We start from the raw sequence: 17,035 nt of genomic DNA on the forward strand, positions 1-17,035 counted from the left end.
ACTCCTATCTTTTACCTCTACCTCCATCACTTTAAGTTGACTTTGAGTTTTCAGTTCTAACCTCTGAAGTTCAAAATCTGTCTTTTTCCCTTTCTTCTGCTAGGGCCTTCCTTTCCTTTTTTTATTCTGCCAGGGATATTCTCTTCTTTTCCCTCTGCTAGAGCTATTCTATTCTCTCTTCTAGCTTTTCTTCTGTTTTCCATCATAATTCAAACTTTTCCTTTTCATGTTCATGCTGCTTCATTTGCATTTGAATTTTAGCCATTTTCAAAGATTCCAATGGCATTTCTGGCATTAGGAAATGTCGAACTATTGCTGCAATTACCTTCCCTTTTTACACAGACAACGGCAAACCCGTTTCCAACTTGTCTGCCAATTCAAGAAGCTTTGCCTTGCTCACTTTGTGTAAAACTCCCAAAGTGAGTTTTTCCACCCCCAGAAAACTCGTAGTGACTGAAAGAGCCATTATTACACAATGCACACCCTTTTTAATCCAGCCAAATGCAACATCCGAAATTTTAAAAAAATCTCACCACTTATTGCCTTTGAGTCCAATAATCCTAAACCCAACCTCGAATTAGAGATTTTGATCCTAGACAAGTATGTTTTGCTTAAAGTTGAGTAGTTTGACCAATTGAATTGCATCTGGTTTGTTGCAACACCTTACACTTAGCCTAGACCCTAACATTTTCTTATTTTAAAGCTATCTTCTTAATATGTTTTGAGGGGATTTGGTCTGGCCCATAACACACTTAAAAAGCACAGGGTTGTTACCTTATGAAGTATTCACCTCTGAAAGAACGTCTTTAAAATAGAGACCCTATTTAGGACGGTAACAGAGAAAAATCGGAAACTTAACATTCTCGAATATTGCTAATAACCCATGACATATGACCATAGAAAGCTGTAGCTGTGGAGAATTTAATTTATTCTGAACTGAACTGCTACAAACCACAAAGCGATTTGTAATACATAGGAGTTACATATAATAATACTGATTTTCAGCAACTGCTAAAGAAAGATATACCGTATACACTCGTGTCAGAGTCAGATTTTTTAGACTATATTTAAAAGTTAAATTTATGGGGGCGACTATTACATGGACACTACTTTTGAGTGACTGAAATTCATGCTTGTCAAAATTCATTAGAAGCCCAGTTGATCTCTAAACAAATTTTAAAAAAACACAATGAATTATAGTAATTACTGGATAAAGAGAATAGAAAATAAAATGAATAAGCAAGTATTCTATCAACCTTTTTTATAATTGAAAAACCTTACCTTGGAGTGGCAGTGACATCATCAGTGCAGCCAAGGGCTGGACTGGAATCCCACACCAAAGCAGGATAGCCGGCAGAACAAAGCAGGAGGCCGGCAGACTGGAGTCCCAGAGTGGAGTGGAACAGCCATACAAAAAGTGAATACTAATTATAGTGCTCAATCAATAATGAACTGAAGAAATCTGAAGCCTTATGTCGGTGTGAATTATGTGAAGAACTAGGGTCGACTTTTACACGATATATATGGAAAAATTCCAGATTTTTGGCCAAAAATAAGGGGTTGACTTTTACATGAGATTGACTTTTACTCGAGTATATACAGTACATTTTACAAAGTGCTTGCTTTAGAGCTATTTATCAGCTTTAATATCCTGAGCATTATCTTCATGCATATCAGTGCATTGTTCTCACAGTACATCTACTAAACATTACTGAATATGCTACCAGAAACACTGTGAGCATGGCAGCCATTATGACTGAAGTCCAAGTGTGCCATTGGGAGTTCCCAGTTTGCTTCGTTGCAATCCTCTGTGCTGTTTGTGGCACCTGAGCATGGTTGTACGAACTTCAAAAATCTCATGAATTGCTTTACGGAAACAATGAAAATTGTAGTCTATCAAACCTATAGTGTAAAAAAAAGAAAAAAATATATAATCTTGGCATATACCAAAAGACAAAACAAAACAAATTGCACCTAAAATGATATAAAATGTGAATGTGTAACAGTTTATGGTTTTAAATGAGAGGTTGAGGTCTTCTGTTCAGCATCAACAATACTGCCAAGTCTGCTTCTTAAATGGATGGACATTTAACTTGTAGAAGTAGAAAGCACAAGTACAGTACCACTGTAAATTATGCCTCAAAAAGAGCTCAGTTCCTAGATATTGGTGAAAAAGAAACGCTGATTTTGTTGAAGTTTGTCATCTTTCAATCATCTGCACAAACCACAAGAATACCAATTCAAAGAGAACAACAACTTTATAATTATAAGAAAAGTGTGCTATCTGGTTTACAAATGGCTTGGAAAAGTCATCGGCATGAAGAATATATCAGCTAAATGATGACTGACATCTGTTAAGTTTTGTTTAAATTTAAACCAGACAGGTTGACTCTGTTCAAGGCTTTACCCTATCTGCAGAGAACAGGGCCTGGTGTAAATATTTCTATAGCTTTAAGTATGCACAAGTGTGCCACACTGTCAACTTGACTGACAATCTTAAATTGATTATCAGCTTGAGAGTATGCTGAGAATTACACTGACAACCAATAAATTTCACTGAACTCCAGAAATTAAGTACTTAAAAAGTGTTTTTTAAAATCTGAAACTGCGATCTTTATTGGTCATCCCTCGGTGCCTGCAAAGATGTTGGTGGGCTTTTGCTAATTCCTTTTTAAAAAAAAAATTTACCTTGATGTTATAATACTTTTTAATTGATTATGTCAGTTCTTAGATGAATTGTTGTTTTACCATCACAGAACACTCTAATATGGGAAAAATGAACAAAAACAGAATATGGCTTAAAGATAGTTTTTGGAATGGCAGCCTTAAAGAGATCACTGATTTAGAAAAATAAAAAGATGTCAATTTTGAGGACATTCATATTTGTTTGATATTGTAGTTTTCACAACAATGTATGAACTAGATATATTTATGACTGTGAGCAATTTTATTCTGTAATATAAACAAAGATTACCTTTCCGCTCAAAACTTTCTTCCCTAAGAAAGCAAACTAGGCCAAGGAATTTTGTCACCTCTTTTAGATACAAAACTGTTGTGTTGTTCAGTTTTATGATTGCTACGGATTCTTTGTCATATGTACTTCCTCCACCAAATTCTCGAAGCCTGAAAACGTAAAGCACACTTGATTAACAAATGAGCGGCATTTCAATCTAAGTACAGAAATAATGTTTCTCTTCTTCCCTTATCAAAGTAGGATTGATTGATTCAGCTACCTCCATAAATTCGCTTGGTTGAAGAGAGGGGTTGAGAATCCCAAAGCAGTCTGGGAGGGTGTCCCCACTGTCAGCATTGCAGTGAAGCAGTTAGGGAAGAGTGTTGAGTGGCAGTGTGGATAGTGTCCCATGGTCAGCATTCAGTGAAGTAGTCGAGGGAGAGTGTCAAAAAGTGACAGGCTGAGAAGAAGCAGCTGATTGGGTGAGTAAGATCAGGTGAGTATACTATTTTCATAACTAAGAGTTTGTAAGGTTTTTATTTTGGGTTTATACTTTGTAAGGGCAATAGTGCAGAGGTTCAGAGAAGAAGGACCCTAGAGAAATTAATATTATTTGATTTTAAGAGCAATCTAAGGGTTTAAATTTAAGGTGTAAGTCATGGAAGGAGAGCTCAATGTGGAAAATTGGGCAGTTTCCAGTTCCTGACACCAGAACACATGCAGGAAATATGTTGTAGCTCCTGGATATGAGTTTTTTTTTCTGGAGCAACACTGAAGACACTGTGGGGAGGCTTCTGGGAGTATTGTGAATAGAAAGTTTATCAATCTACAGGCTAAGACTCCCACAGATAGGGAGGGAATGGATGACCACCCAGCAGGGGGGGAATGATTGACCACCTGGCAGAGTAAGAGGACAAGGCAGGCAGTGCAGGAATCATCAGTGGCTATGGACCTGTGAAACAGATATATTGCTTTGGATACTATCGGGAAATGCCCTCTCACGAAAGGTACCAATAGCCAAATTCATTGAAACATGGTTAGCTCTGCTACACAGGAGATGAAGAATTAGTCTGGGTAGATTACAATAATAGGGGATTGAACCATAAGCAGAATGGATAGCCATTTCTTGGCAGAAAACAAAAATCCAGGTTGGTATATTGCCTTGGAACGGTTTTCTGAAGTGGGAGTGTAAATAGCCAGTGGTCACGGTACACATCGGTACCAACAACATACACAAAAAAAAATGGATGAGGACCTAAATACAGAATATAGTGGGTGAGGAAGCAAGAGTAGTGATTTTAGGATTACTATCAATTTCATGTGCTAGTCAGAGTAGAAATAACAGGATATATCAGATGAATACATGACTGGAGAGATGGTGCAAGAGGGAGGGTTTCAGATTTTTAAGACATAGATACCAGTTATAGGGGAGGGGGAACCAATAAAAACTGGACAGTTTGCACCTGGCCAGGACCAGATCTGATGTCCTAGGGCTGTATTTGCCAGTGCAGTTGGGGAGGATTTAAACTAAAATGGCAGGAGGTTCAGAACCTATATAGGGAAACAGAAGAGAGGGGAAAACAAGGGCAAAGACAAGAGACAGAATAGGAAATAAGAAAAGTGGTAGGCAGAGAATCCAACAGCAAGAATCAAAACAGGGCCACAGTGCCAAGTAAAGTGGATAGGACTAAGAATATTAAAGGGTTAGCCTTACTGTCTTGTGTTTTAATGCATGGAGCATTTGCAATATAGTGGATGAATTAGTCACACAAATATATTATAAACTGGTATGATATAGTTGGGATTACATAGATGTGGCTGCAGGGTTACCAGGGATATTCGGATTTTAGGAAGGAAAGATGAAAAGAAAAAGAAAGTAGGGTAGCAGACAAAGAGGAGAAAGTGAGGACTGCAGATGCTGGAGATCAGAGCTGAAAATGTGTTGCTGGAAAAGTGCAGCAGGTCAGGCAGCATCCAAGGAACAGGAGAATCGACATTTCGGGCATCAGCACGAAGAAGGGCTGATGCCTGAAACGTTGATTCTCCTGTTCCTTGGATGCTGCCTGACCTGCTGCGCTTTTCCAGCAACATATTTTTAGCAGACAAAGAGGAAAGTATTGCTACAGTGAGGAAGGATATTAGTTTTGGGAAGGGGAATTTACTTGGTTGGAGCTCAGAAACACCAAGGGGCAGAAAATGGTAGTGAGGAACAAACACAGAGTGCTAGAGAAACACAGCAGATCAAGCAGCATCTGCAGATAAAAAAAACAAAGTTAAAGTTTCAAATCCACATTTATTTTAAACAATAGGAGGTTGGCAGATGGCAGGGAAGAGGAGGAATAAATAGGTCATTTTCCAAGTGGTGGATTGTGACTAGTGGACTAGTAGACATTAGAAATACCACACCTGGACTACTACCTTCAGTTTTGGTCCCGTTAGTTAAGGGGGGAAGTAGTTACATTGGATGCTGTTCAGAGGAGATCTATGATATTGATTCCAGAGGTGAGGGCTTTGTCTTATGATTAAAGCTTATACTTCCTGAATGTTTAAAAGAATGAGAGGAGATTTAATTGATGCATGCAAGGTATCGAATGGGATTGACAAAGTAGACATCTAGATGATGTTTTCTCTTGCGGGACAATCTAGAATGAGAGGTCAAAGTTTTAGGATTAGGGTACAGAATTAAAGCAAAAAAATGAAGAAAAGTGACTTTTCAAAAGGTTATGAATCTGTGGAATTCACTAGCCCAGAGTAGAGTGGATGCTGGGACATTAAATTTAAAGAGGAGACAGATGGATTTTTAATTTGTAATGGGTTGGAGGGTTATGGGGAGCAGGCAGGAAAGTGGAGCTGATGCAGACATGAAATCAGCCATGATTGTATTGAATGGCAGAGCAAGCAACACTGATTTTGCCATCCTGAGCAAGACAACTGGCAGGAGGTGACCAGCTTAAAGAACTATGCAGTGGTTACACCTTCTAGACCGGCAAGCATAAGATGCCCAGAGTCGGCATAAAAAAAGAACTGGTCAGAGATCAAAACAAATTCCCATAGAGTGTCTTATGACCCTATGGCTCACCCTGGCCCAGAAACAGTATATCATAGTTGCCAATGCCTACACCCTGATCTGAGACACAGCAGATGAGACAAAAGAGGCCTTCTACACCAGCCTAGCTTTGTTCTGCATCACCAAGGAGCCAAATTTATCTCCTCAGCAAATTCAATGACACAGAGTTGGGAGGAATGCAAACCTGTTTAAAAGGTGTGTTAGGTGTGTAGAAAAAACAAACACCAGTGGAGTCCTCCTCCTGACATTACATAGACCATAATCAGAACAAATAACCTTCTCCACCAGAGAAACAAGCACATACCTTATAGCAACTTTCCTGTTCCAAGCACTGGCAACTAATAGACTATATATTGTTTGAACTAGGGACCACAAGGATGCTTTCATTACCCGCGCCAAGACTGGAGCTGATGATTGCTGGACCAACCTCCGATTAATCCACTGCACCATCTCTATCCATCTGGCCCCTAACTGGCAGAGGCAGAAAAAACTCTGCTGCCAAGAGATTCAATGTTACTGAACTCGGAAGTCCTGTGAAGAAAGACCTATTCAGGCAGTGCTTCACAGCCAACCTGGCAATGACCACATGCCAGAATTACAGAGTGCACCTGGTTCGAAGAGCCACTATAGTCAGCACCTGCATGGAGATGCTAGGTCTCTCAACCAGGAAACACTAAGACTGGTTCAAAAAGAACAAGAGATCCAGGATCTCCTTGACCATAAACACATTGCATCCCTAAACTGGCAACTCCACCAAACCTAGAGTGAGAGGAAACAAATCTACAGGCAACTATTGGCTGGAGGTGCAACAAAGAACCAGTGTCCCAAAGAAGGGATGGTGGGTAGAAAGAGCGCAGGAGACTTCACAACTCAGTGATAACCACAACGTATGTGGCTCCTTTATCATAATCAAAGCCATCTATGATTCAGATTACCCAGGAACCTACCCCACTGAGAACAAAAACAGTGAAGAGCTCATTAAAGACCAAGAGATAGTCAACAGCCACTAGAGGGAGCCCTTTGAGGACCACCTCAACCAAGATGCAGCCTTCAATGCAAGTGCACTCCATACCATCCTGCAATACTCTACCCATCATTATCTTAGTGCATTTCCCACTGTGAAATTAATAAAAGCAATCTGACAGCTGAAAATCAACAAGGCACTTAGTGCAGATGAAATCCCTGCTAAAGTACTAAAATACAGCGAAGAGGCACTCTGGACAAATTCACAACTTCATCACCCTTGTCTGGAAGGAGGAGAGAATGCTGGGACATCCATGATGCCATAATTATGGCCAACTTCAAGAAAGGAGACAGTCTGACTGTGGAAACTACAAAGGGATATCCCCACTGTCTGTCACTGGGAAAGACTATTGTGAGAATCCTCAGCCATCTTCTCCAAATGTCCAAAGGGCTCCTGCCCGAGTCTCAATGTGGCTTCCATCCAAGAGGCAAGTGGATATGGTTTTTGGTACACGACAAATCCAAGAAAAATGCAGGGTACAGCACCAATCTCTTCTTCAATCCCAGTCAACTATGTTGATTTTAGCACTGCTGCCTCACAGCACCAGAGACGTGGGTTTGATTCCAGCCTCAGACAAATGTCTGTGTAGAGTTTGAACATTCTCCCCATGTCTGCATGGGTTTCTTCTGGGTGCTCCAGTTTCCTCCCACAATCCAAAGATGTGCAAGTTAGATGGAATGGACATGCTAAATTTCCCTTAGCATCCAGCAATGTGCAGTTTCGGTGAATTAGCCGTGGAAAATGCAGGGTTACAGGAATAGGGTAGGGAGATGGATTTGGTTGGGGTGCTCTTCAGAGGCATCTGCAGTAATCACTTTCTCCTATGCTCTTCAGAGGGTCAGCATTGACTCAATGGGCTGAATAGCCTGTTTCCACACTGTAGGGATTCTATGATATCCTCCTGAAATTCGGCTGCCCTCAGAAATTTGTCACCGTTCTCTGTCTCCTTCATGATAACACGCAGCCATGATCCTCATCAACAGATCCACCACAGACTCAATGAGTGCAAGCTGGGGTCAAGCAAGGTTGTGTCATCTTGGCAACACACTTCTCCATCTTCCTTACTGCAACGCTCCATCACAACTCCAAGAAACTCACTGCCAGAATGAAGCTAACCTATGGGACTGGCAGGAAATTGTTCAACCTTTGACATGTTCAGGCCAGAACCAAGACACTGCAACATCTATCATCAAGGTGCACAGACAGTGCCTTCATGTGCATACACTCAAAGTAAAAGTTAAAAATCATTATCAACGCATTCACTAAGGCATATGAACATTTGCTAAACATTTGGAAAACAAAGGTTCTACCCCTGCCTCCTCCTACCTCACAACACTGCCACCCAACCACCAAAATCCAGGGTGAGGCCCTGGACAACAAGAATAATTTCCCATATCTCAGGGGCCTCTACTTGGTGCAAGCAGACATTGATGATAAAGCTCATTGTCTACAGTGCAGCTGGATCCCCACTCTCCTGTGTGCATCACAACCAGGGACTTTGTAAGTAGACACCTCAAATCGCTGGAGAGTTTTCACCAGCACTGTCTTTGCAAATTCACATACAGGATAGACACCCTCTCCCAGGCCAATATCCCCAGTATTGAGGTATTGGTCACACATGACAGGTTGCGATGGATGGGCCACATTGTCTGCATGTCCAACACAATGTTCTTCAAAAAAGTGCTCTACCCTGAGCTTCACAATGATTACAATCAAGAGAAGAGCAGAGAATAGGATTCCTCAAAGATCAGCAAGGCAGTCTGTGTGTAGAATCACAGGAGATGGGGTAGCTACTAAATAAGTATTTTGCATCAGTGTTTACTGTGGAGAAGGACATGGAAGGTATAGAAAGTGGGGAAATAGATGATGACATCTTCAAAAATGTCAGTATTACAGAGGTGGTGGTGCTGGATGTCCTAAAACACATAAAAGTGGATAAATGCCCAGGACTTGATCTCTGTAGGAAGCTAGGGAAGTGATTGCTGGGATCCTTCCTCAGGGACAGGATGTACATATATTTGGAAAGGCAAGGACTGATTAGGGATGGTCAACATGGCTTTGTGCTTGGGAAATCATATCTTACAAACTTGATTGAGTTTTTTGAAGAAATAACGAAGATGATTGATGAGGGCAGAGTGGTGAACGTGATCTATATGGACTTCAGTAAGGCATTCAACAAGCTTCTTCATGGTAGACTGGTTAGCAAGGTTATTTCTCATGGAATACAGGGAGAACTAGCTATGTGGATACAGAACTGGCTCGAAGGTAGAAGATAGAGGGTGGTGGTGGAGAGTTAACTTTCAGACTGGAGGCCTGTGATCAATGTTGTACCACAAGATTTAGTGCTGGGTCCACTGCTTTTCATCATTTATACAAATGATTTGGATGTGAACATAGGAGGCATAGTTGGTAAGTTTGCAGATGCCACCAAAATTGGGAGGTGTAGTCAACACTGAAGAAGGTTACCTCAGAGTACAACAGGACCTTGATCAGATGGGCCAATGGGGTGAGGAGTGTCAGAATAAGTTTAATTTAGCTAAATGTGAGGTGCTGCATTTTGGAAAGGCAAATCTGGCAGGACTTAATCGTAAGATCCTGGGGAGTGTTGTTGAACAATGAGACCTTGGAATGCATGTTCATAATTCCTTGAAAGTGGAGTCATGGGTAGACAGGATAGTGAAGAAAACATTTGGTATGCTTGCCTGTATTGGTCAGTGTATTGAGTATAGGAGTTGGGAGGTCATGTTGCAAGTGTACAGGACGATGGTTAGGCCACTATTGGAAAACTATGTTCAGTTAAGGTCTTCTGCCTCTCGGAACAATGCTGTGAAACTCGATAGGGTTCAAAAAGGATGTTGCCAGAATTGAAGAGTTTGAGCTGGAGGGACATTCTGAATAGACTGGAACATTTTTCCCCTGGAGCGTCAGAGGCTGAGGGGTGATCTTCTAGAAGTTTATAAAATCATGAAGGGCATGGATAGGGGGAATAGACAAGGTATTTTCTCAGGGGTGAGAGAGTCCAAAACTAAACCACATAGGTTTAAGGTGAGGGGGAAATATTTAAAAGAGATCTAAGGGGCAACTTTTCATGTAGAGGGTGGTGCATGTACAGAATGAGCTGCCAGAGGAAGTGGTGGAGTTTGGTATAATTAAATATTTAATAGGCATCTGGATGAGTACATGAATAGGAAGGGTTTAGAGGGTTATGGAACAAATAGTGGCAAATGGCACTAGATTAATTTCAGGTCTCTGATGGGCATGGACAAGTTGACCCAAGGATTTGTTTCCATGCTGTGCATCTCTGTGACTGCATGTAGGGGAAGCAATTGGTAGCTAGGGCATGGAGCTTGTGGCAGGGTTTATAAGAATGGATCTAAACTTTGAAATGTTTATGTGGAGATCTACACTAATGTCCAAAATGTTTAACAGAGTTCTTCGCCACACTGCTACCCTACTACTAGGATAGGCTTTGTGATTGTAAAAAAGGAAGCACTTTTGTTAATAATAGATTTTTAAATGGATCTTCCTTTGCAGATAACAGTACGTACAGAATTCAAATCAGTTGACTGGTTAACCCATTATGCTACACAAAATTAATGATACTGTTTTGCATTCTGAGGACATGTCTGTGTTTTGATCCTTTGAATTGAGCTTAATATCCTATCATCAATGCAATGCTGAGGCAATATAGTGTCATTCTGTTTAACTATAATATCTCTGGTGACTAATCGTGATTGCATTTTTCATCTTGTGTCACTGACATTCTGTAATTGATGATCAAGACTGAATTAAAGACATTAAGGTTTGAGGCAAGGCTATTGTTCTCCTTTCTTTATTTTATATATAGCACTTGTTGAGACTGATTACTGTTTTTCTTTATTTTTCATATTTTTGGTTTAGAAGTGTGAAGTGAAGTTGAGAAACAAACTTGGAATTTAGAACAGCAGCTTGTTTTTTTAAAAAAAGAACAAACAACTGATGTTTACATTTGCGAATTGGTTTGGAAAGGTAATTGCAGGTTAATTATTCTTCTAAGAACACTGCAGATGGTTTGGCACCGGATATATTATGTTCAAGGAAGGTTGAATGTTGCATTGGTCAATCAAGGAATGCTAGTGGTGGCCAGTCAACAATAGTTAATGTTTTAAAAGAAAGAGAAAATTATGGATTGAATTGGTTTTGACAGGATTTTTGTGCAGAAAGATTTGTGCTTGGAAATTGCTGGACTTGGAAGCTATATTTAAGCTTTACTCTCTCCAGTTTTATATTCAGTGAATGAACTATTGAATAGAATCTGAGAAAAGAATCCCTGTTTATATTTAACAAAAAAAAATCCTCAGAGTCTACTGTTTGCATTGAACAGTGACTTTGGAGTTTATGCAAGATACTATCCCATGTCCTATAATGTATTGTTCAGGAATTCCATAAAGACCTGGTACTCATCATTGAAATGGTTCTTGACTGGCAAATTACAACTCTTATTTTCTTTCTAATTTATCCCTTAATTGTATTTGTCTCTGAGGAGGAGATTGGATTCAGATCATAGACTTAATTACATAACCTTGTTTAGCTTTGCCAAAGTTATGAATAATAAGTTGTTACTTTCTGATTAAGTTATGAACTTGGTGTTTGATGTCTGTTATTCAGGAAATCTGGATAGGAACAATTATGCAATTTTGAGGGTCATTAAAATGTTCTAATTGCACTCAGTTGCAAGTTCACTGTTTGTGAGTCTGATTTGGTCTGGCATGTTATCTCTATATCACAATGTGCTGAATCCCAGAGCTGTGGATTACAAGTCCACAGAGTCAAAGTTGTACAGCATGGAAACAGATCCTTCAGTCCAATTCATCCATGGCAACCAGATATCCTAAATTAATCGAGTCCCATTTGCCAGCTTTTGGTCCATATCGCTCTAAACTCCTCCTATTCGTGTAGCCATCCAGATGCCTTTTAAATGTTGTAATTGTACCATTTTCTCTGGCAGCTCATTCCATATGTGCACCACACTCCACATGAAAAAATTGCCCTTAGGTTCCTTTTAAATCTTTACCCTCTGATCATAAACCTATGCCCTCTGATTTTGAACTCCCCTATCCTAGGAAAAAGAACTTGGCTGTTCATCCTATCTATGTCACTCATTGAGTCATAGATATGTACAGTACAGAAACAGACCACTCAGTCCAACTCAACCATGCTTACCAGATATCCTAAATTAATCTGGTCCCCTTTGCCAGTACTTAGCCCATATCCCTCTAAACCCTTCCTATTCATATACCCATCTAGATGCCTTTTAAACGTTGTAATTATACCAGCCTCCACCACTTTCTCTGGCAGCTCATTCCATACATGCACCACTCTCTGCGTAAAAAAAAGTTGCCCCTTAGGTCCCTTTTGAATCTTTCCCCTCACACCCTAAACCTATGCCCTCTAGTTCTGGACTTCTCCACCCAGGGAGAAAACATTGTCTAGGGTGTAGGTTTGCTCGCTGAGCTGTAGGTTTGATATCCAGACATTTCATTACAAGGCTAGGTAACATCATCAGTGGCGACCTCCAAGTGAAGCGAAGCTGTTGTCTCCTGCTTTCTATTTATATGTTTGTCCTGGATGGGGTTCCTGGGGTTTGTGGTGATGTCATTTCCTGTTCGTTTTCTGAGCGATTGATAGATGGTATCTAGATCTATGTGTTTGTTTATGGCGTTGTGGTTGGAGTGCCAGGCCTCTAGGAATTCTTTGGCATGTCTTTGCTTAGCCTGTCCCAGGATAGATGTGTTGTCCCAGTCGAAATGGTGGTTTTTTTCTTCCGTGTGTAGGGCTACGAGGGAGAGAGGGTCGTGTCTTTTTGTGGCTAGCTGGTGTTCGTGTATCCTAGTGGCTAACTTTCTTCCTGTTTGTCCTACATAGTGTTTGTGACAGTTCTTGCATGGAATTTTGTAGACCCAGTACAACCCATGGACAAAACCAACATCGTCTACAAAATTCCATGCAAGGACTGCCAGAAACACTACGTAGAACAAAACAGGAAGAAAGTTAGCCACCAGGATACACGAACACCAGCTAGCCACAAAAAGACACGACCCTCTCTCCCTCTTCCTCCTTTGGATACAAAAGTAAGATCTCATCAAAACGTTCTGTCTGATGCCCAGGATTGGTCATATATACCTTGATATAAGGATGTAAAATCTAACTCATTTGTAGAGGCCAGCAGATCTGCTTTCAGAAGTTACTCATGACCTTGAACTCAAATAAAGTATCTGGCATAAAAATTTTAAAAACTTCGAAAATTTTATAGTGTTTTTTAAATGAAGTTTAAATGCTTAAATTATTTAGCACCTAACATTGTTAACAATGTAACTTTTCAAACATTACAATGGGCAAAATGTAGTGCAGTGAAGGTTTGTAAAAGACATTCTGGTGGTAAGAAACTTTATGCATTTTCTGGAAAAATGCACTGAATGTTTTGAAGTTTTTTTTTAATAACTACTTAGTAGATAACACAATTTACCACTGAACATTCAAAATTATAAATACCATTGAAATTACTTGATATTTTCACCAAACATGAATTCCATTCTAACTGTATAAATACTTCCTTCTATGAAGTTAAAAAAATGCTTTTTATGTTACCAGTATATTAAGCAAGACTATTTTACTAAAGCTGTTGTGTTTAATTTTGCACAGAGAAAAAAAATAAAGTCATATATCCAAAAACTAAAAAGTGATTAGTCGGATTAAGTGGGTGAAACTGAAGTGTGCAATTAGAAGATGAAAGATAGTGGAAAACCTATGCAATGAAATCTGGATGTCTACAATATACTTCGTAAATAGAATGCAACGTCATTGACAAGTTGAATTCCTTCTGTAAGTATAAAATGGAGATCTTCGTTTTCTACATCCAAAAACGTCTGACAGTAGTGGCCAACATCAAATTAGTTTTGATGAGCTTAAATACAGAGTGATTCTGGAAATTTTGCTTAACATACAACAAGAAAAACATTTCTACAGCAGCGCTTCCCAAACCTTTTCCCCTTTACAAAACTGTTTTGATATTTGAAAATTGCCACGACCCTCGGAGTGAGGGTAAAGGGTGGGGCAAGCAGCGTGTCATAATGGAGGGTAGGGGGAGTTGGAGTAGAATTTTGCAGAGTAAATCACCTACTTTTCATTGGTGTTTTCAGAAAGAGAATCAGGCTTCGATCAGTCAGTAAAGCCATGGCCATTATTTTAAAGACGTGATGATTTAAAGGGGCACACAACTGTGAGCTCTTGATCGGAGCTCTAAACCAGCCTTTGCTGCGTCTGTGCCTGTGATCCCAAAACTTCAGCTGGAGACCAACAGTGTTGGAAACCCCATTCTAGAGCCTGAAAGATATCATTTTGCTTTTCATTTTACTGCCCAAGCATCACTATGCAAAATGGCCAAGTTGTACATTACTGGCATCCAGGTATTTCACATTTTGGCTTGCAGTCAAAATGAAAAAGAAATTCAAATTTCTTTAATATTATAAGTTTAAAAGATTATGGAACAATTATCCAAAATCTGATGAAAGAATGTGAAAATATGATCTCATAGAAATAAACTCATTTTTAAATAGAGTTAAGCAAGACAAAATACTAAACTGAGTTCTAGTGAAATAGCATCTATACAAAATATCAAACCTGTTTCTTTCTCAACAGATGCTGCACGATCAGCTGTGTTCTAGCATTTATTTGTTTCTATTTCATATTTCAAGCAACTGGAGAGTTTTTTAAATAAATTGAAATTAATTGATTATTGTTATGAAACTGTATAAATGTAGAGTTAATTTCTCAGCAATGTTTAATCATGTAAATGAAAATTGATCAACTGAATCAGTACATTAGGACATGGTAAATCAACTTTAGAGTGTACAGATATGAACTTGATGGAAGAAGATTATAGCAATTGGAGTCAAGGTTTGTGCTGATGCACAGTTATCTTAATGCACAAGAGGACAGAATGGTAGGATATATGCTGACGCCAATTGCATACCTAAATTCAACTGTGTTGATTGAAAGAAGTAATTTCTGAAAAATAAATTAAAAATTTTAGAACTAATGATAAACCTCTTCCAACACACCTCTTCATGGATTGTTAAGACAGTGGTTGTTATGAGTGTCTGCATAAGGTTACATGTTGACCAGCAACTTAAATGGCAGATGAAAATAAATAATTTAAATATTAAGGAATAATCTACATTACTGGTAGTAACAGGAAAATCATGGTAAGAAGTTACATCTTTTTTCTTTGCTTTTTCTTTGTAACAAGTTTAGTCAGGTACTAACCCGTATATGCAGGATATGTCAAATACAACATCTATCATGTCACAGCAGAGTTCATAAGTCTGCATATCTACTGGTATACTGTCTGTTGCAATGTAGATTTTGCTGACTACATCAAAGAGGAAGGCTTTTTCAATTCCTGAATTCTGTAATAAACAAAACACCGTCAAATGTAAAAATGGCAAAGACAATTGGTGTGATGTTCATAGTGAAGGGTAAATTAAATGTATTAATGCAATTCCAGGCATTTGTTTTATTTTAAATGAACAATTGGTGCATCTAAAAGCACACAACAGGAGCACAAAATTAACAAAGCAACTGAGGTGTTTCCTTTTTTTTAAAAATTTGCAGTGCTATGTTTTGATTTTCATTCTTGATGTCAAAAACATAGCATTAAATTATTGGAGTTAAGGTAGATTTTTTTGTATTGTTTTGCTTTATAGTTTTGCAATAAAACTTATGAAGTGAACATTATGATATACAATCAACATTCTTATGTATGGATCAACATTACTGGTGCATCCTTTACATGCAACTCCACATTGATGCTGACTAAACTGTTACTTCCAGCATTTTCTGTTTTAATTTAACAGGTGCAGTATTTTCTTTACTTATCAATTTAAACTAAAAATATGTCAGTCGTGTATTTTGTCAATCAACTGCAACAACTGCCTAACATTGCCAGTTGGGAAAATGCTAGAAATATATGGAGTATTGGACCACAGGAAAATAATGATAGGATTGGGCTGAATCAGTATCAATTTATGAAAAGGAAATGATGTTTTACAAACCTGTTAGTGTCTTTTAAGGATGTAACTAACAGATTAGATGAGGGAAACCAATGGATGTGGTGCCTTTAGATTTTCAGAAGGCCTCTAACAGGGTCCCATACAGGAAGTTAGTAAACAAAATGACAGCACATGGAATTGGGTATTGGCATTTGAGAATTGGTTGAAAGACAGGAAACAGTGACTAGGAATAAACCAGTTATTCTAAGGTTGACAGGTTGTGACAATTGGGTACCTTAAGAATCAGTGCATGGACTCCAACTAGGTACACAATCTAAATCAATGATATGAATTTTTCCAAGTTTGCCAATCACTTATGGAATGGATGCTCTTGAAAAGTAGATAAGGTCTGTTTAACTTTCATCATCTCAAGGTTTTTTTAAAAAAACCCAGAGAACAGGCTGACGCTGTGAGAAAGCGTTCAAACAAAAATCCTTTGCTGGGCTGATATGATTGACAGATTTAGGTTAGAGAGAGTCACTCCCATTTGGTCACTGAGTTTCAACAGTTATTTGTTGATATTTTCCCCAGGGCTATTATTAAGAATGTTGTAAAGTCTCTCAGCAAATGGTTCTGAGATTGCAGTTTGATGAACGGTTTAAAGAGACCAATAAAGGATTAGCCAGCTCTAATTTAGGGGTGTGAATAGAAGTTTGTTTTTATACAGGAATGGCCACTTGAGGAGACTTAAAATCTTTCAATTGATTTTTGGATGGTAATTTTTCTCTGATCAACTTTGAGGAGTGACAGCTGTGTTTAAATATTTAGTTTTCTTCATTTCCACATGACTCCTGAGGTTTACCTACAAAGGATACTGGAAGGTCACAACGTGTATGTGATAATGGCATTGGAATACAAGGGGCCATGCGTAGTGGCTTGATGGCACCAAGGTTTCATGGGGG

At 39.0% G+C, this 17,035-nt stretch overlaps 1 protein-coding gene across 1 annotated transcript in view; it reads right to left on the bottom strand.

Moving 5' to 3' along the window:
- Positions 1–918: 918 nt before the first annotated feature.
- Positions 919–17,035, bottom strand: part of LOC140459047 (ras-related GTP-binding protein D-like) — a 33,633-nt gene continuing 17,516 nt past the window's right edge. The window contains exons 5-7 of the mRNA XM_072553747.1: positions 15,349–15,491; positions 2,975–3,123; positions 919–1,902 (exon numbers count right to left, since the gene is read on the bottom strand). Of these exons, the coding sequence (XP_072409848.1) occupies positions 1,751–1,902; positions 2,975–3,123; positions 15,349–15,491 (444 nt within the window). The 3' untranslated portion in view covers positions 919–1,750. The remainder of the gene's footprint in view (positions 1,903–2,974; positions 3,124–15,348; positions 15,492–17,035) is intronic.

This window comes from Chiloscyllium punctatum, chromosome 3, assembly GCF_047496795.1.
Source record: "Chiloscyllium punctatum isolate Juve2018m chromosome 3, sChiPun1.3, whole genome shotgun sequence".
In the NCBI taxonomy this organism is placed as follows: Eukaryota; Metazoa; Chordata; class Chondrichthyes; order Orectolobiformes; family Hemiscylliidae; genus Chiloscyllium; species Chiloscyllium punctatum.